At 40.5% G+C, this 26,630-nt stretch overlaps 1 protein-coding gene and 1 long non-coding RNA gene across 38 annotated transcripts in view; one reads left to right on the top strand and one right to left on the bottom strand.

Moving 5' to 3' along the window:
- Nucleotides 1–26,630, top strand: part of DOCK9 (dedicator of cytokinesis 9) — a 279,300-nt gene that overhangs the window by 86,543 nt on the left and 166,127 nt on the right. For 9 of the 37 annotated variants that reach the window (XM_072782525.1, XM_072782531.1, XM_072782536.1 and 6 more), the window contains exon 1: nt 17,096–17,420. The exons of the other annotated variants lie outside the window; for them this stretch is intronic. In XM_072782525.1, the coding sequence (XP_072638626.1) occupies nt 17,295–17,420 (126 nt within the window). In that variant the 5' untranslated portion in view covers nt 17,096–17,294. Of the gene's footprint in view, nt 1–17,095; nt 17,421–26,630 lie in introns of those variants that run through there. 37 annotated transcript variants of the gene reach the window in all.
- Nucleotides 2,409–24,768, bottom strand: LOC140607904 (uncharacterized). Its single transcript, XR_012009823.1, has 3 exons — nt 24,405–24,768; nt 7,468–7,546; nt 2,409–7,333 (listed from the first exon to the last, which is right to left on the bottom strand). It is a non-coding gene; the product is annotated as an uncharacterized lncRNA (long non-coding RNA).

Raw genomic sequence — 26,630 nt, forward strand, 5'->3', positions numbered from 1 at the left:
ATCCATCTAGTAGATAGATTTCTAACAGCATGGTTCAGATTCTAGTGACTTTTTTTTCTATGCATACATTTCTTTAGAACACCCTAGGTTATTTACACAATTTCCTCATTGTAAATTGGTAGTAATCGTACCTAAGTTCTATGGTTTATTACTTAATTATTATGTAAATTGAACAGAAACACGTTCATATTGTTGGGCATCTAGAATGTACTATTCTAAAGTAATAATTAAATATTTTTGACACAAAGAATCAGTTACTGTGTATGACGTCTGGATTTTTGCAAAGCATGTTCTTTGTTTTTTTCCACAAGTCATGCAAAAGAAGGTATGGAGAGAACAGTGAAAAGGAACTACCACTTGATATTTAGAAAGAAAAGACATTATGGTATTAGGTGCTCAAATGGGGGGAAGGAACAAAGATAATTAATTAATTGACCTTAATCAGGGACATAGTTGTCAGTATTTACATGTATACGTATAATATATACACACATATATGATTACAAATAACCTAATTATGATTATAAAATGTGATGATAGTATGAATATACTGAACTCTTGGGACATATGTTTTCTTGTTGTAGAAGAAGTTCTGTACATTTGAGAAGTAATTCCTCTGAGAGAATTGGTGCAGGGTTTCTTAGTATTACCAGTATTTTGGGCTGAATAAATCATTGCTGCAGGGGCTGACTTGGGCATTGTAGGATATTTAGCAGAATCCCTGGCCTGTACCCAGGTGATGCCAGTATCAACCTCCTCTTCCACAAGACATGATAACTAAAAATGTCTCTTATTCTGCGGAGTGTCCCCCAGAGGAGGGCAAAATTGCCCCCATTTGAGAACCACTAGATTAGGTTATTTGATGCTTTGGGTTCAGTCTGTAGTTAGAAGGGTAAGTGCTCCACACATGCCTGAGATAGGGAGAAGTAGGTGCCTGCCTACATCAGAGTTGCCTTTGTAGGAGATGGTGTGCACACCTCAGATACTATTGAGACCTGCCTTGGGCATTTCATTTTGGACGTTTCTGAAGTAAATGAAGTCTGGTTCATTGATTTTTTAAAAATTTAATTTGAAGCAACAATCCAGTATTTTTTTAGTTTTATTTTTTTTAGAGAGGAGAGAGAGAGAGAGAGAGAAGGGACAGAGGGAGAGGGAAAGAATCTTAAGCTCCACACTATGTGTGGGCTCGATTTCATAACCCTGAGATCATGACCTGAGCCAAAAGCAAGAGTCAGATGCTCAACTGACTGAGCCAGTTAGGTACCCCAGAACCAACCCAATTTTTAGTTATTTTTTTTGTTTTTATGTTTTTTAGGAGCTCTGTGCCAGAAAGGGGACAAAGACCAAATATATATTTCTTAGTATAACAATATCACAGTCCACTCCCTGGGCTTCTATCAAGAAATCCTTGTAAGAAAACATTCTTAAAGTTCAAAGGATACTGGCACATTACTAGAATCCTTTTCAGTCATTAATAACTCTCCAAGTCCATCAGCCTGTCATATGAAAATGTCTCCCAGGGTGAGGCCACTCAGATTTGCAGGCTTCTATCCTTGTTAGGTTCCAAAAGCAGAAGTGGTGTCAGCAATATATGGCTTCACCCTTTCCAGCATATGAACTCAAGAACAGTCAGATGGAAGAGATGTTACAGGGCAAGGTTTTGGGGGGAAGGCAAGCTACAGGGAAAGACACACGGAGCTTCCACGCTGTCTTCTAGCCAGCTGTTCTCCACACCTCTTCATGTGGGCATCAACCTGGAAGCTTCCTTAATTTTACTTTTGGAGCCATCACAACCCCCCTCCCCCCTTTGCAAGGATCTAGGTGATCACCCATGAACTCCTATAACTCTTATGAGCATTTGATTGCCTCCTTCCTAGGTTCCCAAGTGCTGGTCCTCAGATCATGACAAAGCTATTTCTGATCTGTGCAGAAATGAGGAAAATAAGGAAAATGTAACGAGCTCTTAAAGACTAATAAAAAGAAAAGTTTAAAAAGCTTTATTTCTTTATTTTAGAGAGAAAGAGAATACATGTGGGAGTGGTGGGAGGGGCAAAGGGAGAGGCAGACTCTCAAGTAGACTTCCCACTGAGTGCGGCAGAGCCCAACGTAGGGCTTGATCTCAGGACCCTGAAATTATGACCTGAGCAGAAACCTAGAGTAGGACATGCAACCAACTGAGCCCCAAGATTTAAAAGCGTTTTTTAAAAAAAGTCTAAGTTTGCCATTTCTAGTTTCAAGTATGTTTGCATGTGTTTCAAACAGCCCTTCTTTATGAGATATTGGTAGTGATGAATGTTATTTGCGTTTTGTATTTTATTTTATTTTATTTTATTTTATTTTATTTTATTTTATTTTATTTTATTTTATTTTTTAAAGATTTTATTTTATTTATTCATGAGAGACAGAGAGAGGCAGAGACATAGGAAGAGGGAGAAGCAGGCTCCATGCAGGAAGCCTATGTGGGACTCGATCCTGGGACTCCAGGATCATGCCCTGGGCTGAAGGTAGGTGCTAAACTGCTGAGCCACCCAGGTGGCCCTGGGTTTTGTATTTTAGTATTGTTACTTGGCACAGCAAATACTGGAAACCTGTGACAGTGCCCTGATACACATAAATTGACAATATGTGTGAAACTTCTTTGATGAGGTTGTGAATTAAGGATGTCAAAAAGGTATCTTCTCATATTGCAGCTTGAGGGTATTAAGGTATATTGCTGTAAGTAATATCACACCTTTTTTTCTCTTTGAGGTAAAAGCAGTTGACTCCCTTGCAGTTTCAACATAAGCAAATTCCATGTATCATTCATCTAAGTACAGTGAGAGAAAACATTTAATAAACTCTTTTCTTTAACAAACTATTTTAATCACTCCCCTCTCCCCCAAGTATCACAAAAGGGCCATTAGATTTCTAAATTGAGCAAAACTATATTTAGTCAAACAGAATTTTTCCTCCTTGCACTGTTAGAAAAACATTTACGAAAATCTTTTCCCCAACATTCATCTGGATGCAGTACAAACAGTGATTTAAGAGGTTGTCTCTTCCACCACCATATTTTATAGCTACTCAGAGGGTGCCAACATCTGGCTTTTAATCCAGTTGAGTGCATTAGGAACTGCTTTTTTTGGGGGGGGGTTTGCCTTGAATAGTGGGAAGGAGGGCACTTAAAATTGTACTACTGGAAAAAAAAATTGTACTACTGGAAAGGATTCCTAGTGAAGTTATGTTGTTCCTTACAGTCCCTGCCTTTCTCCATGCTGTTTGTCGGTTCTGGTTACTTCTCTCCAAGACAGACATTTGCATCTTACCAGATTGACTAGTGCCTGGTTAGAATAAAATAAAATTATATACTTTTTTCCTAGGGACTTTTTTTTTTTTTTTAAATTTCCACATCTAATCTCCCAAAGATTTCTGTAAAGTAGGTCAAAGGCAAATGTTCCTGTGTTAATAGCACAAAGATGGCAGCAATATACAGTGGTTATGTTGTTTCTCAGGTAACATAACAAGATGATAATAACTAGGTGGTAGACCCAAGAATCAGGAGTCTCACACTTGGCCCACAGTGGTCAAATTACTATACTGTGTCTCTGTCATTTTCCTAGGAATTTTTTAGGAAATGGAAGTATTAGCAGATATTCATATTTACTTTATTTTTTATTACTGCATATGCTATGGAGAGGAAAGTTCTGTTTTAAAGTTACGGAGGAGGGAGAATTCAAACTCCTGACTGCTAATACAAGTCTCTACTTTTCTGGGTTCCCCCCAACTTGTTTCCCAGGCCCTATGATGGTCTTTGCTGCAGGTCTTACTATTTCCCAACACACCATGCTCCTCCAATCCTCTAGACCTTTCTGCAATGTGTGGTACCTTCCCCTTGAATGCCTCTTGTTCTCTTCACTGCTTGACAAAATCTTGCTTATCCTTTAAGACCCTGGGTTTCAGGGTGTATCCCCAGATGAGCAGCATCAGCAGTGCCAGCTGGAGCTGCTAGAGCTGCAGATGCTCAGCTGCCCTCCTGGCCTGCTGCATGGGAGGGAGCTGAGGCGCAAGGAGGCTGCGACAGCTCCTCAGTTCCAGAGGGGGACCAACATTCTGATGCAGGTCCCCTCCCTTAGCTTCATCATCCTAAAGAGATTAAAGAGGGTCCAGAAGTCTGTACTGTAACCAGCTCTCTGAGTGATTCTGACACGATTGAGTTTGAGAACCACACGTTTCTGCATGGTTCCCATGCATCTCATCTCTTGAAGTTTATCCTGAGAGTTCTTAAGCAGGTAGTCATCCCTCAACCTTTCCTGTAACCAAATGGCAGTAGCTTAATGCTGTAAGTATTTCTCACTTGTGATGTGATAAGATCCCATTTGGTTATAGGTTAGGTAGTCTTCTGTGTGACGATTCAGGAATCTGTGGCTTTGCATCCATGGCTTCTCTGTGGCACAAGCCCTCCTGTGGAATCTGTTTTCAGTGGGCCCACAGGGAGAGAGAGCAAGCTGGGATGATTGTGCACCTTGTTTCATAGCTGCACCTAGACTTTGGTGCCCCGTATTTCTTGTATTCCTTTGGCTAGAACCCAATCACAGTTTCCCCCTACCTGCTGAGGAGGTTGGGAACCGTGGTCTTTGTGTCTGCCCAGGAAGAGAACCCAGGATTGGGGAGGATCTAGCTCATCAGTGTCCAATAAAAACATAATGCCTGTCACATATGCAATTTTACATTAAAAAAACCCAATAAAACAGTTGAAATTAATTTTAATAACATGTTTTATTTAACCTAGTATATTCAAAGTATTATTCAACATGTAATAAAACTTATGAGTAGGATATTTTACATTTTTTTTTTTTCATACAAAGCCTTTGAAATCCACTGTGTATTTTATACTTAGAGCCCATCTCAGTTTGACCAGTCTCATGTCAGGTGCTCAGTAGCCCCATGTGACTAGTGACTAGCATATTGGGCAACACAAGGGTGTCCTGTTTCTTCTGCCACTCCTGGTATTGAAGTTACTTGCTTACGTACCTTCATCTTGGTCTCCTGTTGGATTGTGTGTTTGTGTTCCTTACCTGTCAGTCCTGTATGGCATCCTGTGGTTTAGGAATGCCTACTGAGCGATTGATTGAGCAGGCAGGAGAGTTAATGCATGAATCAGCTCATTCACAAATGGATTAATGAGTAAAAATGGAGAGTGTTCCATTCACTAGTGAATGCTCCTCAGAAGTTCTCTTATGTGGCAAATGCTAGGTCACACAGAACATGACAAAGTAGGGTCACACAGAAGGACAGAGTAATAAACCCACTTAGCCACAGTGGTAATATGTATCACTGAATTATAGAAAGTTTGAGCTGAAAAGAACTTGATCATCAGATAGTTTGGTGTCTCCATTTGATAAGCACCTGTTCCCCAAACATGTGGAGACTTGGAGATGGCATATCAGGTCTGGGGAGCTGGATCTGCCAACACTTTTGGTTGATTTAAATTTATTGTAATAAGTCTAGAAGTCCTGTGTGTCCCCCAAATTAACACCCATTATGTATATGCTGCAGTTACTTCAAAATGAGATGTTGGAGACAGTGTTAATAGTCTCAATTTAAAAATGCTCCCAAACAAATTGTTTAATTTTTTGTTGTTGTTGTTGATTTTACTGCCTTCAAGTCTTAAATCAGGGACTGGGAAAACTCATGAACGTTGTCATCAGTCTAATGTACACATCTGAGTAAGAGTCTATTTAGAAGGAAAATAACAGTACATTAAGCCTGTAATATTGGGTCAGAGGTGTTTTTTTCATTACTGGCCTAATTGCAGTGAATTGTGGAGGATACATATGGAGGATGTAACTTTGGCATCTTGTTTCTCTTGTGGGGGGAGAAAGGAAATCCTTAGAAATGCACGTTGCCTTTCTCTAAATAGGTTGCTTTATTGCTTTTATTTAGTGGCCATAAAGGTCACAAATTTGAACTTGAATGAGCGCTTATAACTCAGCTGGCAAACAAGCTGTTTGTGAAAGGGTTCCAGGCAGCAAAACCCTAGGGTGGGTTTTGCTCAGTGTTCTCTTTAGGGAGGTATCCTGCTAAAGCAAGTTTTTCAGTATGTGATCACACCATTGAAAGTATCTGAGAGATATGTGAGGCTTACTGTTCCGTAAGTCCTTTCATACGGTCTCATAATTGAAAGGCATTTCATTTTGGTAGAGGTGGGGGGGGGGGAAAGGAGAGAGGAAGGTAGGTGAAGGTTAATTCTGGTGGAAGGATCTACCCACAAGGTTGTGTTTTTCCCCAAAGTCCAGCTAAATAGAAGCCAGCAGTCATAAAGGAGTCGAAGCCTGCTATGGTGTTTTGATAAGGCTAGAGTGTGTGTTCTGTCCTGCAGAGACTAGGTCAGCTTTTTGGCCTCATCCTCACGCCACCCCTTACTTGTATCAGACGTCTGCAGAGACATGTCTGGGAACCCATCCATGTCTCCTTGTATTGGATCTGCGCTTAAATATCATAGGTGTTCCTATCTCTTTTAAGTTAATAAATTAAGATCAGTGATTCTCAGACGTCGATGGATGAGAAAGCCTCTGGCATAGGTGATGTGGGGAACAAAGGCAGGAAACGTCGATAAAATTGAATTTCATTATAACCTGCAGCCCGTTTGACAAATACTTGAGGCAGACAGAGTATAACACTCCTCCAGGAAAACTCCCAACTGTCTTAATGTTACTGCTTTGCTAGAGGCAAAAACAACCTTAGCTTGACAATAGTCAGGTCTCCTTGTATTGGATCTGTGTTCTTGTCTCTTTAAAGTTAATGAATTAGGGTTAATGATTCTCCGACACAGATAGATGAGAAAGCCTCGAGCATAGGTATCATCTGGGTGCTGTGAAAAATATAGCTTAAGATTCCAATGCAGAAGTTTTGGGTGGTTTCTGTAATCTGTATACTACAGAGGCTAGCAGGCATTTGACAAGTTAAGATCAGGAGGTGGTAAGGGGAACATTCCAGGTTAATGGGCAACATTTCTGGAGGCGTGAGGCAATAGAGACAGGCAATGAAGTTCGGGGCCGGCAGTGGTGAGGGCAGGAGAGACCCCACAGGCTACATAGGGAAGGGATGTCCTTGGGGAGTCATCCCAGGTTAGCATGGGAGAAACTGCCCTGCTTCGGGAGCCAGATCTCCAGGTCATACTGTTTGTTTCTAACTTCCTTCCTGTGAGGAATTAAAATGAATGTCTTTGCCTTCCCCTTCCCCCACTCTGTTCCATTACTTTGAACTATTAGGAAATTTTACCTCTCTTCAGTAAAACTCAGCGGAGTGAGGTTTTGGTCCTTTGCCCAGATTGCTTCTGTCTTACTTTAATCATCTAAGGAAGAAGAATGTATGTTGAGCTTGAGTTTAAATCTTTATCTGACAAGGTGGTTGCTTGTAGATCCATGTTAAACATAGACGTTGATTTATTTTTACGGTGAAGGAAAATAAAAATGACCTCTTACCAACCTGTTTAAAGTTGTTTTGCCACATACCAGCTGTGTGACCTTGGACTAATTCTGTGACGTCCGTGCCTCAGTTTCTTCATCTGTAAAATAAGAGTATGTGTCTCAGGGTTGAATAAATATACTGTGTATCACAGTGCCCGGCACAGAGTTGGCGCTTGCTAAGCAGAGCCATATCAACTTCAAGTTTTGTTTATCATGGCTTTTTTTGGGGTACTATTAATTTTGATTTCTACTTGAGAATTTCATCTATCTTGATTACTGAATTTTTACTGCTCTCTTAAAACCTGTTCCTGAATGGTATGCCTCACTCACCTTCCCCCAGTCCTGCCCCTGGAGGAGAAGTTGTATGCATTAGCTACCTTGTGGACATGTTTTTAAAAAATTTCTCAAATAGGTGGGCACCTGGATGGCTCAGAGGTTGAGCATCTGCCTTCGGCTCAGGTCATGATCCCGGGGTCCTGGGATCGAGTCCCACATCAGGTTCCCCGCAGGGAGCCTGCTTCTCCCTATGCCTATGTCTCTGCCTCTCTCTTTCTGTGTCTCTCATGAATAAATAAAATCTTTAAAAAAAATCCTAAATAGTAATAAATGGCTTTAAAAAAGTCTTTGTGTTTAACTTATGCTTATTATAAGGAAAGTTTTAAAAATACTGGTACATAGAAAGAAGGGTAAATAAAAACCTTTGTTCCATATTTCAGACACAATTGCTGTTAATATTAAGTTTCAGTGGCTCCTCTAAGGAGATATATGTTCAAAAGGGAGATGAAGTTATCTATTTAGTTATTAGGTTTAAGGTTAATTTTGAAACATAGCTTCCATGCATACTTAAGGTATGTACCTTAGAAGAACACCAGTTTCTATAAACAAAAATGCCTAATATAGTGTTACTATTGTAAGGGTTGAATTGAACTGAATAAAGTGAGAATACACATCAAGGACCCAGCACATAGTAGGGACCCTGACAGTGTTTCCTTGCTCACTCCTGCCATGCTCCAAGCCACTCATGCGCTTCCATTTCCTCTTCTTTTCTGTGTTGAAATTCTTGTGTGATAGTTACAAAATAATAAAGTATTGACTTACAGATTTAGGTCTTGACAAAGCATAAATGGAAGTGTGTGCCTGGGTGGGGGTGTGGGGGCTCCTAAGTGCTCTAGGTAACATTGGAAACCTTGTTTGTTTTGTGTTTATTTCACCTTCTGTTTTTGAATTAGCAGAGGGACTTTGAGGCTGGCCCCTCTTTGTGGAAAGGAGAGTGGAATATTCACAGCCCCTGGTGTTCCAGTTTTCAGGGTTTGATGAAACATCACCTTCTCCCTTTTAAGCATACGTTTCCTGGAAGACTTTTTCCCCTTGTTTGAGAGGAGACAGCTGAAGCCCATTGTGTTGCATGTATAAAACTTCAGAAATGTAACAGAAGTAACAGGACCATTCACCAACTTTAGTAAAGGACCAAAGGTAGCTACTGGTCCATGACCGTCACTGTCACCACCACCGCCAGCGTTGGTTTCTAAGTTATGTGATGTGTGTGTTTTGATTTGGCAGTGCAGATAAGGGCGACTTTGGTGCCTTCCTTGGCATTGGCGCTCTCCATACACTTTGTTTCTGTCGCCTGCTCTGGGCCCTTTACTTGTAGCATATCTGTGAAGAAATTAATTTAGAGGAGTTCCGTATTTTTACAAGCACTCCTGGGGGCAAGTTTGACTTGTCAGGATGTGTCATCCAGGAATAACATTTGAGCCCCCTAAAAGTGGCTTTGTTTTGTATTCCTGGGCAGTCTCTTAATATCACATAGGAAATTAATCACAATGAGCTTGGAAGAAGTGGAAGACCATCCTTTAGGCCAGAGGATGAGAAGGGATACATCATCTTTGCTGCTGATGAGTTTATCTTATGGAGGGATATAATCTACCTCTTTTTAAAAGCAGGGACTTTCCAATTATTGTTAAGAAACTGGTATGATTATAAAGGGTCATTGTCTTTTATGCAAGTTAAAATAAGCCAGAAGTCCTAGGGGGTACTCCACAAATCACTTTGCCAAGTTTTCTCCTGGTGGACTTTCCCATCACAGACTGGGGGTGTAGGTGTCCGGCTTTTGCCTGGAGCCCCTTCCTCTCTCCTGTCCCCAGGGTAGGTAGCTGATGGCCATGAACTTTGATACATGGGAGTGATCAGCCCTGTGCCTCCTGCCAACTTGTCTCATCTCCATCATTTGTAAATCAGGGTGGTCCACCAGTTTTATACCATATCAACACTGATGGAACATGCTTTACGTATAACATACACAAAGATTTTACAGAACCAATAAACTTTAAGGCTGGTTATTTGTGGTTTTCTTTACATTGCTTTGGGAGGTGGATATGGGGAGAAGTGAAGAAATGGCCATTTGTCTTCCATTTATAATGGAATGAGGCATTTTATTTAGAACGAGAAACTTTTTAGTGCTAAAAAAAACCTTTTGGTTGTTTTTCTTACCAAGTATATGTTACCTAGCCCTTAACCTCAACCCTTGTCATTTAGTGAAGAAAGTTAGAAAATCCTTCATTTCAACTCCTGTGAAGCGTGGGTCTGTGATGAATCAAATCAAAGTGAGGCAATTTCATGATTTATCTATAAGCAGACATTTATGGACTGCCTACTGTGTACTCACCACATACCCCCCATCCTTGCCTCAGTGCTTAAAGCTTACAAGAGGAAATCATATGTGCTGGAATGGCTCTGTCAGGGTGGACCCTGTGTGGCTGGCTGGGTGTCAGTAACTCAGGCTGGGAGTTTCGTTTCCTGAGAAAACAGGCATATTATGTTTTCCTTTGTTTTGTAAATTTCCACCTCTAAAACAAATCATTGACGCTGTTGGCTGAATTATCATTATTGTGATTAAAATAAATTGACAGTTTACAGAAAAACTATTGGTGTGCAGAGTATATAAAAGCTCTCTCCATCCTGAGGGGATCCTAACTCTTCAGTAAATTCATCCAAGAAATATTTTTTGAGCATCTACCCTGTTTGAGTACCTGAGAGACTAGAGCAGTGAACAAAATAGACAAGACTCTCTGCCCTCACACAGCGTCTTCTGCCTTTTTTTTTTTTTTTTTTTTGAATTGGGATTAGACAAATAAGGAAAGTAGAATACAGTATGCCAGATAGTGACGGAGGCTGTGTAGAAACAGAAGCAGGCAGGGAGAGGGAATGTCCTGGATGGGGGTAGAGCTGTCTTTACTGAGAAGCTTCTTGAACATTTGTGGCTGCATGGAGTCAGTGTTCTTGCACACAGTAGGACACATCCATGGTCCACTTGGGTCTTGGGAATGAACAGAATCTAGTTGGGATTGTAATGGTGGACATTCTGATCCTTGTTTTCCAGAGGAGGGACCTGGGGTCTCCAGGGTGGTGAAGTTGCTGTGCTAGATTCACACAGCCAGTACCAGAGAGCAGTCTCTAGAAATGGAAGGACTCTCCCATCTTAATTGCCTCATCTGAAAACAGAACCTTCTTTAGAGCCTGTGCCCTGTTGTCCCAGCACAATGAGCTTACCCCAGAGCTGTGTTGGCCTTCTCACCCACAGAACATCCCATAGTCCTTGTCATTGTCAGCCTCTCACTCTGCCCCTGCTCCACTGGAGAAGGATCCTCCACATTTAGGACATCTTCCATTGAGGATGTGACACTTTTTTTTTTCTTTTTTTTATTCATTCATGAGAGAAGCAGGCTTCCTGTGGGGAGCCTGATGTGGGACTTGATCCCAGGACCCCAGAATCACGACCTGAGCCAAAGGCAGGCACTCAACCACTGAGCCCCCCAGGTGCCTTGAGGATTGGACACATTTAGAAATATATCCACTGTTTGGTCCTTGTGTTTTTCTTTTGTGTGTAGTGGGGAAATACGACTTTCAAATGTTTATCATTCCATTGGGGTGGTTTATATTCCCCCAAATCTCATCAATAAGGGAAGTTTTAATAGTTTAAAATTTTTTAGTGTACATCCTTCATTTTATAGGTGAAGTTTGTGGGACCCGGAGAAGTGAAGTGACTTTTCTATTATTACGCAGCTGTTGAGTGGTATGGCAGGGGCTAACGCCTTGATGTGACATTTTTCTATATATCTTGCAGTAGAGCATATTCATTTTTTTTTCTTGAATATAGAAGTAATAAGTGCCCTTGAAGAAAATTTGGAAAGTAAGATTTTAGAGAAAAAAATTACTGATAGTTTCACATACCAGAGTTAATCAGCAGCCATTTTTTTTTTTTTTTTCAGTTTTCTATGTGCGTATTATTGTGGATATTTTCTCAGTGTCATTAGAAGTTCTCAAAAAACATAATTTGGGGCATCCTGGGTGGTTCAGCAGTTTAGCACCGCCTTCAGCCCAGGGCGTGATCCTGGAGACCCGGGATCGAGTCCCACTTCGGGCTCCCTGCATGGAGCCTGCCTCTCCCTCTGCCGGTGTCTCTGCCTCTCTCTCTCTCTCTCTGTGTCTCTCCTGAATAAATTAAATTAAATTAAATTAAATTAGATTAAATTAAATTAAAAAATATAATTTGTGTTAGTTATCTTATTTGCCCTATTTTGGAGGTATACTTTATTGGCCTTGGGTTGTGCATCTGGCATTACATTCATATAATGACTCGCTTGCTGACTTGGCCATTAATCAACAAGTGAGTAGGCTGCAGGTGTTGACACTGCTGATTGCCATCGAATGGCTTGTTTATTTAACTGATGCCTGATGTTTAAATTGCTGTTGTTCTACTTAAATAGAATTTGAACATGTTAAAGTGAAGAGTTTGTATCTCAAGACTTTGCTTGGCTCTCTAGCTCATTTCTCCGGACCTCAGTTTCCTTATTCTGTGAGTGGATGATCTTCCCTTGGCTCCTTCTTTGAGTGCCTGATAAACTCTAGGGGCTACTCCTCAGAAAAATCACAAAGACATACAAAATTTTGAATGTAGTTTTAGAGGATTCACAGACCACTTTCCCCCCAAGTTCAGCCTTGAATTCCAGGCTGTGAACCATTAGAGTAGGTGATAATGACTATTCCATTTCTGTGACATTTGATTAAATCTCTGATGCTGAGAAATTGGGGTGAGCATCAAACTTTGTATCAGATTTTTTTTTTTTGATACTAAATCTTTTACAAGGCTTCAAGGGTCTGATGCAGAAGACTCTTTCCTCTCCCACCTTTTCCTGCCCCCAAATCTATTTCTCTTTTTGTCCCTATATCCCTCCTCTACTGTGGTTATTTATCACCTTGCTCCCTGCATCTGTTGCCTCTCATCCTGTTCTGTTTTTTTTTTTTCATCCTGTTCTGTTTTGCTGCTTCTTATGCCTTCTGTTTTTTATGCTTTTTCTTTTTCTCAGAAGAGTCGATCATTTTCCTGACACCTTTTCTTTTATTTGGCTAGCACACTGACTGGTAACAATACACGTGGAAAATCTTTAGTCATTTGCTCCTTTTTGCAATTTTTCTTAATAATTTGTACTTATGTTTCACATTTTCCCAGACCAAGAGAACAGAGATGATTACTTTGGAGTAGATACATACACACACACACACACACACACACGTGTATATATGTACATAAGTGTGTACAATTATTTAATACAGATATTTAATATATTTAAGTCTCTACCTCAAATTATGTGTATGGCTCTATATGTATATACTTTATTTAAATATACCTGACATACAATTTAAAGGCATATATATAAAATTTAAATCCTCTCCTCTAGTATATACATATTTGCCTTTAAAGTTAATTTTAATGTTTTAAATATCCTTCTGATATGGCAAGAGTCCCTAATAGGAGAGTAAAAAGTTTTTTTGAGGTAATTGATATTTATTCCTTGTATGAGTTATTCCTTATATAATTATTAGCTGCAGCAAAATGCGGTTTTAAATTTTATATAATTCATTGCTAAAAACAATTTTATTTACACTTCCTAAAGGTTCACTTGTATTGTTTCCAAGGATACCTTTGTCTGAAAAATGTCTAGCAAGTTCTGCAGGGTAACATTTTCTTAGCTGGGAGAAAGGAGCATTTTAATTATTAGTAAATGGTCCATTGGGTTTCAGTTTATGAACAGTTGAATGCTTCTGCCTTGATTCGGGCCATTAACAAATGAAAATGTTTGCATATTTCTAAAACTACTACTAAATTTTACTGTAGGGATGAAGATAACCAGTGACACAAAATTGACATAAGCATTAAATTCAGCAACTGTGTTTTGAGTGCTTGTAGTACATAAGACACTGGAGATGCAAAGATGGTTAAGATACAGTTCCTGCCCTCATGAATTTATAGTCTCATTGAAGTGGGTGACACCTACAAACCTAATAAAAGGTAGATTGTGAAAAGCTCCAACATAGAGGTAAATAAAAGCAATGCCCAGTGGGTTAATGGTAGAAGAGCTAATCAATTCTGGCTAGGAGGATCAAGATGGCATTTAAACTGGGTTTTGAGGCATGTGTAGGAGTCCTACATGTTTAGGAGTCTGAGGGTCTTAAGTTCCTTACTTTTCAGAATGTGATGGAACTTCATCCTTTAGTGGCAAGGGGAAGATAGGGGCAGTAGAGTCTAAAGTTAGCCTTCCCTACAGTAAAAAATTAACCATGGAAAATTCTATAAATTTTTGATCAGGTTTTCATGGTACTGTGTACCCAACCTATAAAATAATTTGTGTGAATATTAAAATCTGAGAACTGAAACTCCTATACAAAAGCATTTGTTTCATTTTTCTTCCCCACAGGGTTTATGCCATTCTGTTTAAACAGTAAAATTCGATATACCTTTAATACATTTACTAGGTATTTTTGTTATTTTAAGAGTTGGACAAGTTAGTGTGTGAAAGAACTTGAGTTGCTAGCTAGTAGGAGCTCAGTAAATGTTGGTGGACTTGAATCCAGAGATACAACAAATACCATCCTTGTTCTTTGAAATGTTGCACAGGAACCCTTGGCCACCTACTTCCCATTCTTCTAAGATGGCATTTCCTCTTGCGACTGCTCTGACCAGATGTCTCTTTCATGTCCTTAAACAGCAGTCTCACAGACTCTTTGGAGAAACCACATCCTACTTGGAGGTTTAGGTTCTGGAATTAAATACTGTGCCATGTGACTCCCCTAGACCTGCAAACTTCTGAAGTGTTGGTCATCCTAAATGAGTAGAGCAGCACCAGAGCACTTGACATTGCCTGAGAAGTTATATAGCAGGAAAGCTGGCAATAATATCCTCATTCCTCTAAGTCCTGAGAATTTCCTTTTCTCATAAGTCAGACCATTTAAAGGTGACAGATTATACCACCATCTTGCTCTCAGAATTGCTTTCCTTTATCCAGGATTTAAGTATACTGATCTCAGATGGTGGTGTAAAAGCAGTGTGAACTTTGCTGCTGCATTTCCTGTAAACATGTTGAGAACTTGATACATTAATCAGTCCCTTTTTATGCAAATCTCTGTGTGAGAAATGAGAAAAAGTTTTTTCTTGCCTTATAGCTTGGTATGTTTTCTCCATTTGGTAATATGAATTAGGGAACCTAACCTCTGTCCTGGCTACCTAGAAGCTCAGAGCCAAGTTAAAGTTTTTTCCATGATTACAAAAGAAATATTAATTCATTGCTAAAATTTTGAAAAATATAGGAAAACTTTAGGAAGAAGATGCCTGGCTTGTAGCATGAATGCAGGGGTTCAAAGGCAGCTATCATAATCAAGCAACAAAGAGGAAAGAACATTGATTTGAAATTGCTGGAGCACTTTGTAATGTTTTGTGGCAACATGGGTGGTGGAATTGTCATTTTAGATCACACAAGCCAGAGTCTAGAATTTAAGATGAAGAACAGTTTCTTCAGCTGGGAACAACAACAACAATAACAATGGTTACCCTTTAAATGAATACCTACTAGGTACCTGGCCTTGTGCTCTGCTCTTTTTATCTTTTCATTAAATTACCTTGATTAAACCTAGATGCTGCTTTTACCTTTAGTTGCTGATCAGTAGCTTTTACGCATTTTGTTTTTTTAGCAGTTGGCATAATTGAAATTGACAACTGGCTCATAGTATCACAGTGAAGAGTGTGTACACTGGATTCATGCTGCCACTGCTCACTATGTTACCTTCTGCACATGTGTAACCCTCTGTGCATCAGTTTCTGCATCTGTAAAATGTGGATAACCATATTACCTCCTTGGTTGTTACAAAGATAAGGTAAATTGTCCATGCTGGGACTTGTATTCCTATAACAAATAACCTTTTAAGTTCCTATTTATTACTTACAGAATGTCGTATTTTGACCAAATAAATAGGATAGCATTTCTCTCAAAGTCATGACCTGCTGGTGATTTAATGAAGATGGGGAGTTGAGGAAGAATTGGGATATTTAGAACTTCTCAAGCCATTTCAAGAAGTTGTTCAAATTGTTGCTTATGCTGTGCTTAACTGAGGCTCAATCTATCTGCTTTTTTTTTTTTTTTTCAAACTATCTGCTTAGTGTGTGGCTTCAGACTTTTTTGCCTCCTCTGATTTATAGGATAATTCTTAAGTTTTGATTTAACTGCTACTTCAATTATATATTAATTTAATTGAGGCCCTTTGGGATTTTTTATTTTTTATTTTTGGTCCTCTTGTAACTTTATGAAGATAGGTTTTTAAAATTCATATACATTTTGTTTTGGAACCTGGATTTGGCAAGTGAGTTTATATTTACCCTGAAAGATTACCCAAGATTGAGAAATGGGATAATTTTTAAAAAGTTATTGTAGGGATCCCTGGGTGGCGCAGCGGTTTGGCGCCTGCCTTTGGCCCAGGGCGCGATCCTGGAGACCTGGGATCGAGTCCCACGTCGGGCTCCCGGTGCATGGAGCCTGCTTCTCCCTCTGCCTGTGTCTCTGCCTCTCTCTCTCTCTATCTCTGTGTGACTATCATAAATAAATAAAAATAAAAAAAAGTTATTGTAGAAACTATTAATTTTTTAAATGGACTAATTGATGCTTGTGACTTATTACACAATATTCACAGCCAGGACTCCTGGTGTTTGAGTGACAGAAGGGAGAGACACTGCCTTAAATTTTTACTGTGATTCTCTCAGTATCTTCTGGGCTCATTAGCAACACACCTGTTGATGGATTTAAAGTAATATTTTGTTTACCATGATATGTAGCATCCCATGAAGCTGTTTGATGACCTTGTCTTTCTGGCATAAAATAGATAAATTGAGTCCTGTGTGCTAAGGTCTCTCATGCGGGGAGAAACTCTTTCCTTACACCTGCACCCATGAGGTACAGGCTCTGGGACACCTCAGTCTTTGCCCTTCCCTGTTTTGACCATTGGCCAAGCATTTAGTGTTTAGCCATCACATGAAAGAAAGCATCCAGAAACTACAGAAATTTTAAAACACCCAGACAACCTAGCTATCTCTTCAATTCCAGGAGCTTCAGATTTGAAGTAATCATGAAAGATTCTAACTGTGACTGATTTTCTTTTAAACACTGCACTATTTTGATTCGGCTCCACTTGGCCCACGCCGTGTGGAACAGACACAATGAGGCTGGTCTTTATCAGAGAGACAGTACACTGTGTATTGTACAGTTCGGGTTTGTTTTCCTTTGGCCGGCGTGTGGGAACCTCCCATTCTCCAAGCCTGTAGTAACACCCCTGGAGGCTGGCCCTCGCTGGCATGCCCTCCCACCCCACGGGCTCTGTGGACCCAGCCAGTGGGCTGACCACTTGTGCTTGGGAGCCAGCTTCCTCTGCTTGCTCGGGCCAGTGGCATGCTTGTGCCGTGCACAGCCAGGGGCTTGCAGCTGTCCCAGTTGCAGACTTTCTGACTTGCTTTTTCAGCCGAGAATGCAGGCTGATAAATGCAGGACAAGTAGTAGAAGTGTCAAAAAGGATCTGGTGATTGAATCCCCCCTGCAACGCAAGGATGCAGCCCAGGGCGAAATGGAAGCAGAGAGCCCAGGGCCAGTGCTGGTGAGAAGGGGTTGTGCACAGCATATCTGTTGTCTCCTCCACGAAGTGCTTTTATTGTGTGTGTGCCTGTAGTGTCTTCTGGCACTCTGATTTCAAAACCTGCTTTGCCTGTCTCTTGTGAACTCTCCTTTCTTCTGTAGATTCGTTTTGGTTCCACTTTGAGTTTTGTTTGGGAGGAAAGATATGTAGGCATTTTGTGGATGAAAGGGGTTTCCAGGGGCTGCTTTGTATAGAACTTTGTATCGTTCAAAATTATGCCCCACCTAACTGCATTGTTGCCAAACATAAACCCAGGGAGGCAAGTCGCAGTTGCCTTCCCCTGGGGTTGGCAAAGAAGTTCTTTGCAAAATGAAAACATCTTTATGTATTTGTTTATTGTGAAAATTAAGATGACATTGGGGGGTTTTAAGGGACATGACTGTTGAAGTTATATGTGTCCTCACTCGCTCATATTAATAGGTTAGCCTTGAACAAAGTAAGAAATAACCTAAACTTTGAACCAATTGATAGAATCGTTTCTGTTTTTGTCATTAGCTCAGCTCATAGCAGTTGGGATAAATTCAGAGGGCTCTGGTAGACTTTGTAAGGGAGGAATGTGAAAAATGGTTGTTGTTATCATCAATGAGTAGGTTGTGCTTCTCTCTTGGAATTTCTTTAGTACAATAAAGGCACATAATTTTTTAAGCAAACTGCAAAAAAACACCAACATGCACTGCAGAGGGGACAATTGAGCCTTTCAAATGATCTGTTAAAGGAGTTGTTAAACTAGTATTAAGTGATGTTACATAATGATTTTTTTTTTAAAACAAAGAGGTTCAATTGCTGTTATAAAGCGTTTGGTTAATTTTCTTTCTTTTTTTTTTTTTTTTGGTTAATTTTCAATTAGTGTTTTTAATAGTCTGAACTTAAACTTCCCTATAATGGATTGGATTTGAATTAAATTGTTTTTCTCGCTGACGCGTGAGACTGCCTTACATTGTTTTGCCTTCAAAATTATATTGCTGAGAAAGTTAGTAAATATGATGGGCTTCTCACTGCAGATTTTTATCTGAATGATTTAGTTTTCTTCCCCCAGGTATATTGTATAGAGATGTGTTATTCATTATCTTGGATTCCTTTCTGCTAGCACAATAGTTCATTTATTCGTTGAATAGCTTGAGCCCCTCACGTGCTGTGTAGATTTAACTGATTGAAGCTCCTTGCTGATTGATGTAACTTACGATTTCTTGGAGGAAGTTGTGTGGTTTGGGTTCCCTTGTGAATATTCTTAAAAGTCTTTTGTCAGTGTTTCTCCAGATGTGTAGGAATATTTATCCAGAGGCTTACATACACTATAGAAAGATGCCCTGTGATTTTTTTTTTTTTAAATCACATGAGTGACTTTTAAAATACTTGCTTCTTGGGGCACCTGGTTGCTTAGTCGGTAGAGCGCGGGACTCTTGATCTCAGGCTTGTGAATTAGAGCCCCACGGTGGGCTTAGAGATGCCTTAAAAAAAATGTAAAAACTTCCTTCTCTTCCTAGTGCTCAAAAAATTGGCTATTCATGTTCCAGTTATTTGTTTTGGCCATTCTCATCCCAGGCAAGCCCACAGGGAGTTCTTTTTCCACTGTCCTGGGTGAGGCTGTGCCGGCTGCTCTAGGGAGCCTAGAAGCTGCCGGTGGCGTGGAGAGCTCTGGCTCTGAGCATCTGCAGGGACAGGTGTGAGAGAAAGGTGGAGGCTGCAGTGACGCAGCAAGTAGCTTTTTCTTACCCAGTAGTGTTTCTCTTCTTCCACCAGGGTAAGCAAGATAAAAAAGAGCGAATATCGGATAAGAAAAGCGAGGATATTTCAGCAGGGCCTCTGTCTAGGTCAAATCTTCTTACTTGTGATTATCACTGCTCATGGCAGATGAGAATTCAGTAAACTGCTTGGAATACAGCTTTTTTTTTTTTTTTAATTTCCAAGGCGATTTTTATTTTTAAAAATATTTTATTTATTTATTCATGAGAGACACAGAGAGAGGCAGAGACATAGGCAGAGGGAGAGGCAGGCTCCTCAGAGGGAGCCCGATTAGGGAGGAACTCGATCCCAGGACCTGGGATCATGCCCGTAGCAGAAGGCAGACACTCAACCACTGAGCCACCCAGGTGCCCCAGGACAAGATGATTTTTAAAAAGTATCCCAGCACAATCATGAGATCTATTTGTTGTAGTGTTTGTTGTTCCTTATTATTTTGTCAGGAGCCCAGGTACTCAGTGAGAGTACATTTGTAACATTTAAATGGAAGACACTTCATTTTAGAGGTAACGTTTTAAAATCAAGTTTTGCTGATTTTATGTATGCAATCAGTCCTTGGGGAAACATACTTGGTTTAGAAAGCATAAAAGTAATTAATGTGTGTAATAAATATAGTGTAGACATAGGGAAAAACGAAACGCCCTTACCTTTACTTCGTAAGTGCCCATAATTATCTGGTGTATAGACTTTTGTTTTTATTTTTTTAGTTTATTTTCTTTTTGTTTTTATTTTTTTAAAGTAATCCATACACCCAATGTGGGGCTTGAACTCATAACCCTGAGATCAAGCGTTGCATGCTCTTCTGACTGAGCCAGCCAAGTATCCTTGGTGTATAGTATATACTTTCAGACTTTGTCTTGTGCATATAAAAATGTAACTTTTTGTGGTGTGTGTTTGGAAAATGTACTATACTATAGGTTTCTGCATCAGTTTTTTCCCAGAATATATAAAAAACATCTTTCTTTATCAACATATGCAGATTTATGTAATTATTCTTAATGGTTGTATGGTATTCAGTTTTATAGCAGTGTATCATAACTTGATGGTTATTTGACTTGTTTCCAATTCTTTGCAATTAGTATGTATGGTCATTGGGAAATGGGGTGTGGATGTCTAATAGTACACTTGCTAGTAACTATAAATATATCTTAAAGCACTTATGCAAGTCAGTATTTGTCCTGTAAAACTTCTATCATAAGTTTCCTCTTGCTGCTTTTCTTTGGCAATGTTTTTCTCTCTCTTCTGCCAGGATAATGGTTAAGGTCTCCCTTAGCAGTGGCTGCTTGTTCTGTGCTCAGTATAGCCAGTGTTTCTTAGAGAACTATGTGTATGGACATTATGAAGATTCAGGGCTGCAGGGTTCCACTTATAGGCACCTTCTTAGGTGGGTCTTGTCCTCTCATTTTGACAGCAAACAGGGGAGGCAGTGTGTAGCAAAAGTTCACCATTCCCATCCAGGCTCACTGCCAGCCCCTATTGAAAAATGACTTTGCGGGCGGTGAATGACTAACAGGGGAACAATCAGGATATTGTTGACGTCTACAGGTTAGTTACCCTCCTTACATTTGAGTACCTATTTTTGCCCCCCAAACTCTAAATTCCTGGAAATAATTCATTCCAATTGTTGTTTCTCAGCAATTCAGAGGAATAGGGTGTGGCCTCAAAGAGCCAGAAATGGCTGGGGTACATGTCATTTGTGTTATCCTTTCACTGGGTTATTTCAAGAGGCATCCGAAGACTGTAGTACAGGTCTTACTCTGGGAATTTGGAAGGTTGAAAGACGTAAAGATAAAGAAGAGCTGAATTTTCATGTGTTAGATATACTCATTAGGTAAAATTTTTGAAAAGTTTCTTTATAAAGATTTATTTTTATTTGAGAGAGTGTGTGCACAAGTGAGTGTGAGTGGGGGCAGAGGGAGAGAAAGAATCTCAAGCAGACTCCCCACTGAGTGCAGAGTTGGATGCAGGGAATCGATATCATGGCCTTGACCCGAGCCAAAATCAAGAGTTGGGCACTTAACCCCCTGAGCCACCCAGGCACCCTGAAAAGGTTCTTTTTAGAGACACGTTTTCTCTTTGCTATTTTTCTGGGATCTTCAAGTGGTAAAAACGAAGTCTGAGTTCTTATTTTGATATTTTGAATGAATACATGATTAGCTAAATGACTATATGAGAGGCAGCACTTGTGATATAGTAATGGGTAGGAGACCCTGCTTCTGGCTGGACAAGTAGGTGCTTTGCCTGGGAAAACCTTTCTCTCCCTGAAGTTTTATTTACTCTAGAAATAGCGAAAGAAGTGAATTAAGACACAAAACTTGAAATAATAAGGTTATGGGCAATGATAGCATTGTTGTGTATATACTATAAAACTTGAGATGACTGTGATTGAGTTAATGAAATTATGCTTATAAAGTCCTTTGGCCCTGCAGGTTTTCTGGCATCCCTATAGACATCGTTAGAAATAATTAATGATGTTAATTACATTGGTGATATTTAATAGGTAGTTTTTTTGTTTTTAAAATATTGAATGTGAAGAAAAGTTCCTATAAGTTTTCTGTAGTGACATATTCCCAGATGATAAAACCAGGAAAGTTTATGTATTCAGAGCCATAAGTCTTCACTGTGCTCGTTGGCTTTCCCCTTGATTTGTTTTTTCATTCGACTCATAGTTATAAGCACTGATATTTGCCAGACTTACACTAACATCCTTCCTCTCCTCAAGCAGCTAGGTCTGGCTAATGAGGGGCTTTCACATGGTATTTATTAGGCACAGTGAGTACTAATCTTACCCATCCTTTTCCACTTAGGCAGACAACACTGAAATCATCATCAGTTCCAACAAGGACATGTTCTCGAATTTTTAGCGTCCAAAGCAGGTCCAGCCCTGCTTTACAGAAGGCACAAGGGCCCCTGACTGTCCATATGAATAGTTTGCATGAACAAGGTCCCCAAAGACGCACACATATTTTGTAGTGCCATCAGTGAATCTTTGGGGAGTGCGTGCTTAGAGTTGGATTGAATTGACTAACCTTGCAGGCATAGAAAACTTTCACAGACAAGGGGCTTCCACAACTCTGTCACTACCTATTACAACAGAGAGTCACTCTCTACTTTCTGGGATTCTTGCTTACCTGGAACATGAAAACCCACCCAGCTCTGGCGTGCTTCTTTTTCCTACTGTTTATCAACAGGGAGGCAGAATGGCTGGTCACTGTTTTTTTATGACAAGGTAATGCCAGTTGCTTTCTTTTGTTTTTTGGAATAATAACAAAAATATTTATATAGTGCCTTGCTTTGTGCCAGACACTGTTTTAAGCCTGTTAAATAGATTACTTCAATTCTCACAGTTCTAGGAGGTGAGTGCTATTATTGTTTCTCATTTTACAAGTGAGGACACAGCACACAGAGGCTAGGTAACTTGACAAAAGTTGTATCTTTAGTAAATGGCAGAGCCAGGGATTTTTGGCTTCCAGGCAGATTTTCCAAAATCCATACCTGGACACTTACATATAATTCATGAACAAATATGAACCTGGTTGCTTAGGCTTAGCATTGGTATTATAAAGATGAAAAAGAAAGGTTTAAAAAATTTTTAAAAATTTTTAGAGAAAGACCAACTTTTAAGTGACAGAACAATAGTGGCTGAGTAGGTTAGACAAAGAGCGGAATGGCTGTGCCTGAAGGAGTTGGAAATATGAACAAAATAGAATCAATTGGTACTGGGAGTCTTTTTTACTTTTTTTTTTTTTTAAATGCTTTGACTCGCTCTTCATCTTTTTTTAATTTTTTTTTTAATTTTTATTTATTTGTGATAGTCACAGAGAGAGAGAGAGAATGAGGCAGAGACACAGGCAGAGGGAGAAGCAGGCTCCATGCACCGGGAGCCCGACGTGGGATTCGATCCCGGGTCTCCAGGATCGCGCCCTGGCCCAAAGGCAGGCGCCAAACCGCTGCGCCACCCAGGGATCCCTCTTTCTTACTTTGGATGTCACATTTTATCATCTTCCCAGGAGGTTATGTAGGAGTATGAATTAATGTGATATCTAAGAGTCTAGAGACATCTTATTTTCTTCCCTAGATTTATTTTTTAATTAATTTACAGCATGATCCAGGATAAATCTGAGATGCTTATTCTCTAACCAGTAAAATGGGTTCTTTGGTCCTTGTTGTGTTTAGAGGAGGCTGTTTGCCCCACGTGCTCTTTGACATTATTTGACAGGTAGTGGCTAAGTACAAGGCAGCCAAACTATGTCACAGGTAGCAGGTGCCGTGGGTGGTCTAACTCAAAGCATTTCGGAGACCAGACGAGAGTCCTATTTTTGGCCCTAGAACTGCCTTGCAATTCCTGCTGATCATCATCCTTTCCTCTCCTGCCCTGGCTTCAATAGTTTACTCATCTGTAAAATGAGAAGCATGTAGTAAATAATCTCAAAGTTCTCTTCTTCTGGGGCTAAAGCTCCATGGTGGAGGATTATTAGCTTTGATCTCAGGAATAACCTGTGATGAAGTCAGGTCAAAACCCTAGAGTTTTAGTTTCAGGTTCCATGTTTAGTTTATTCAAAATCTTTTGAGAGCTACAAAACAGGGGATATTGGATTGCCACCTAATGTAATGAGTAAGGTGAGTGAAATGGGTTGGCCAGCCTGGAGATAAATAAAAGTAGCAGCAGAATTTGGAGTTAGCAGGGAGAGCTATGCAGGAGATTCACAAAGGCCTGACAAGCCTGCAGATGACATATCACTGTGATAATTTTAGAACCAAGAAGGGTTGGAAATTATAGTTTATCCTCAACTTTCCAGAAGTTTGAAATACCCCTGTAATGTGATATATATAGCTGGTCCTAAGTTTCTCTTAGAGTAACATTTTGAGGCTTTAGAAGTTTTTAGTGCTCACTTCCCAGACAAGAGTGTGTGCCACTGACCAGTGGATCTCTGGGGCTTCATCCAGGTTCTCGGGGAGGAGCCAGGCCATAGTTCTGTTTTGGGCTCTCCTTGCTTTGGAGAGTTGTCACCACCAAGGGAGGAAGCAGAAGTGGCTGATGGAAGAAGCCCTTTACTCACTCATGAGACCGTGAGCCTGTGTCTTTTAAACCTACTTGTCATTTCTAAGCCAAGATTGTGTTTCTATCAGATGAAGATAGTAGTACTGACTACCCTCCAGTTAGCTTATCTCCAAAGGTTATCAGGACTGCCCCCATCAGCTTACCATCATCAGACTTTCCTTCCTCTGAGTTGTGCTCTGACATGCTGCCAGACTGCTCTGTCTACAACACGGATAAACTCCTTTTCTAACTTTCCTTTGCAGAGAAGGCAAAGCATGGCTTATTTGATCCTTGGAGGCCAGCCCTTAACTTGCTTGCTGGCCTCATCTCTCACACTTTCCAAAATGCATCCTGACCAGGCCCATTGTTCTTTCACAGAGGGCACTGTACTACCTGGCACAGCTCTTCCTTTGCCCAGCACGCTTCACTGCCAGACCGTTCCTGTCTGCCCTTCAAGCCCCAGTTCACATGCCAGCTCCCCCAAGAAACTTTTTGAAACCCTCCCCCCGCATTTTCCTACAGGCTGTGTACTCCTCTGGCCTATTGTGGCATCGTTATTCTAGAACGTTCCATTATCACACTGTTCTGCTGTCTTGTACCTAAGGCCTATACTCTAGCTTCCCTCACTAATGGGGTGAGGGGGCTTATGCCCCAGTGGGAACCATGAGTGGTTTGGTTTTCTTTATATTCCATCTCTGACATACCAGTGCTTTCCCTGCCACCCCTTTTGTTCTTTTTGTCATTGTCCTGGTCACTCTTTGAGGAATGTATTGGCAAAGAATGGGTTGCAGAAAGTGTCCCCCAGGAGAGACTGGATCTGCAGAATCTTTTTCAGTCTTCCCTCCTCTTTTTAAAACGATTTTATTTATCTATCTATCTATCTATCTATTTATCTATTTATGAGGGACACAGAAAGAGAGGCAGAGACACAAGCAGAGGGAGGAGAAGCAGACTCCCTGCAAGAAGCCCGATGTGGGACTCCATCCTGGAATCTGGGATCAGGCCCTGAGCTGGAGCCAGACACTCAACCACTGAGTCACCCAGGCGTCCCCTCCCCCCCCCCTTTCTTGGTGGTTGTTTAGCCACCAACATCCAAATGAGTTGAATTGCCAAAAGTAAAAATGGATGCATCTAGAGGATGGTGCATGGCTAAATAGGATGCAGGTATTATGCCCTGAAACCCTCCCACGCTTCTGTTATTTTTGATCTAAATGCTTAACTAACGTCTTATGCAAGTACTTGCTTGGGTATGGAAATGCAAACTCATGTGAACAAAGTCAGAACCCTTTGTCTCTTCCTCTTAGCCAGCACCTGGTTTTGTTAACAGTTACCACTTCTGTCAGCCATTCCTACAACTGTAATATCACCTCTGATGGTTGTAGTACATTCGGAAAAAAAGTTGTGTGTAGGGCAGCCTGGGTGGCTCAGCGGTTTAGCGCCGCCTTTGGCCCAGGGCATGATCCTGGAGACCCGGGATCGAGTCCCACGTCCGGCTCCCTGCATGGAGCCTGCTTCTCCTTCTGCCTGTGTCTCTGCCTCTTTCTCTCTGTGTGTCTCTCATGAATAAATAAATAAAATCTTTAAGAAAAAATTGTTGTGTGACCTTAGTATCAGCATCCCATGAGTATATGTGGAGACCCATGAGGTATAGAGCAAGGAAGATAACCTCTTCCTGGGGGAGAAAGATAAGAAAGATAGGAAGGTAGAGTTTGTTAGCAACACCGAACAAACAACACAGGTTGCCTCCTTTACTTGACCTATTCCTGTCTCTAATGTGGGGTGGTGATTTTTCCAAAATCTGTCTTGTCCCCTAGCCCCCAAATAATAGTTTCAGGAAGTGGTTTGTCTTTTGTTTGGCCTTGAAGTTTAAAAGATTACACGTAAAAGTTTCATGCAGTCTCTAATAGTACTGTTCAATAGAAATATGGCATGAGACCCACTTCCGTCCCTTGCTGCTGTGGACTGTGGGCTGCCGGGGTCGGTGAAGGATCTCAAGATGGCTGGGCGAAAACTTGCTCTAAAAACCATTGACTGGGTAGCTTTTGGGGAGATCATACCCCGAAACCAGAAGGCCATTGCCAACTCCCTGAAATCCTGGAATGAGATGCTTACCTACCAGGTTGGCTACTCTACCTGAGAAACCACCTGCTATCGACTGGGCTTACTACAAGGCCAATGTGGCAAAGGCTGGCTTGGTAGATGACTTTGAGAAGAAGTTTAATGCCCTGAAGGTTCCTGTGCCAGAGGATAAATACACTGTCCAAGTGGATGCTGAGGAAAAAGAAGATGTGAAAAGATGTGCTGAGTTTTTGTCCTTCTCAAAGGCCAGGATTGAAGAATATGAAAAAGCTGGAGAAGATGAAGAACATAATTCCATTTGATCAGATGAC

Source organism: Canis lupus, chromosome 17, assembly GCF_048164855.1.
Source record: "Canis lupus baileyi chromosome 17, mCanLup2.hap1, whole genome shotgun sequence".
NCBI classification, from domain to species: domain Eukaryota; kingdom Metazoa; phylum Chordata; class Mammalia; order Carnivora; family Canidae; genus Canis; species Canis lupus.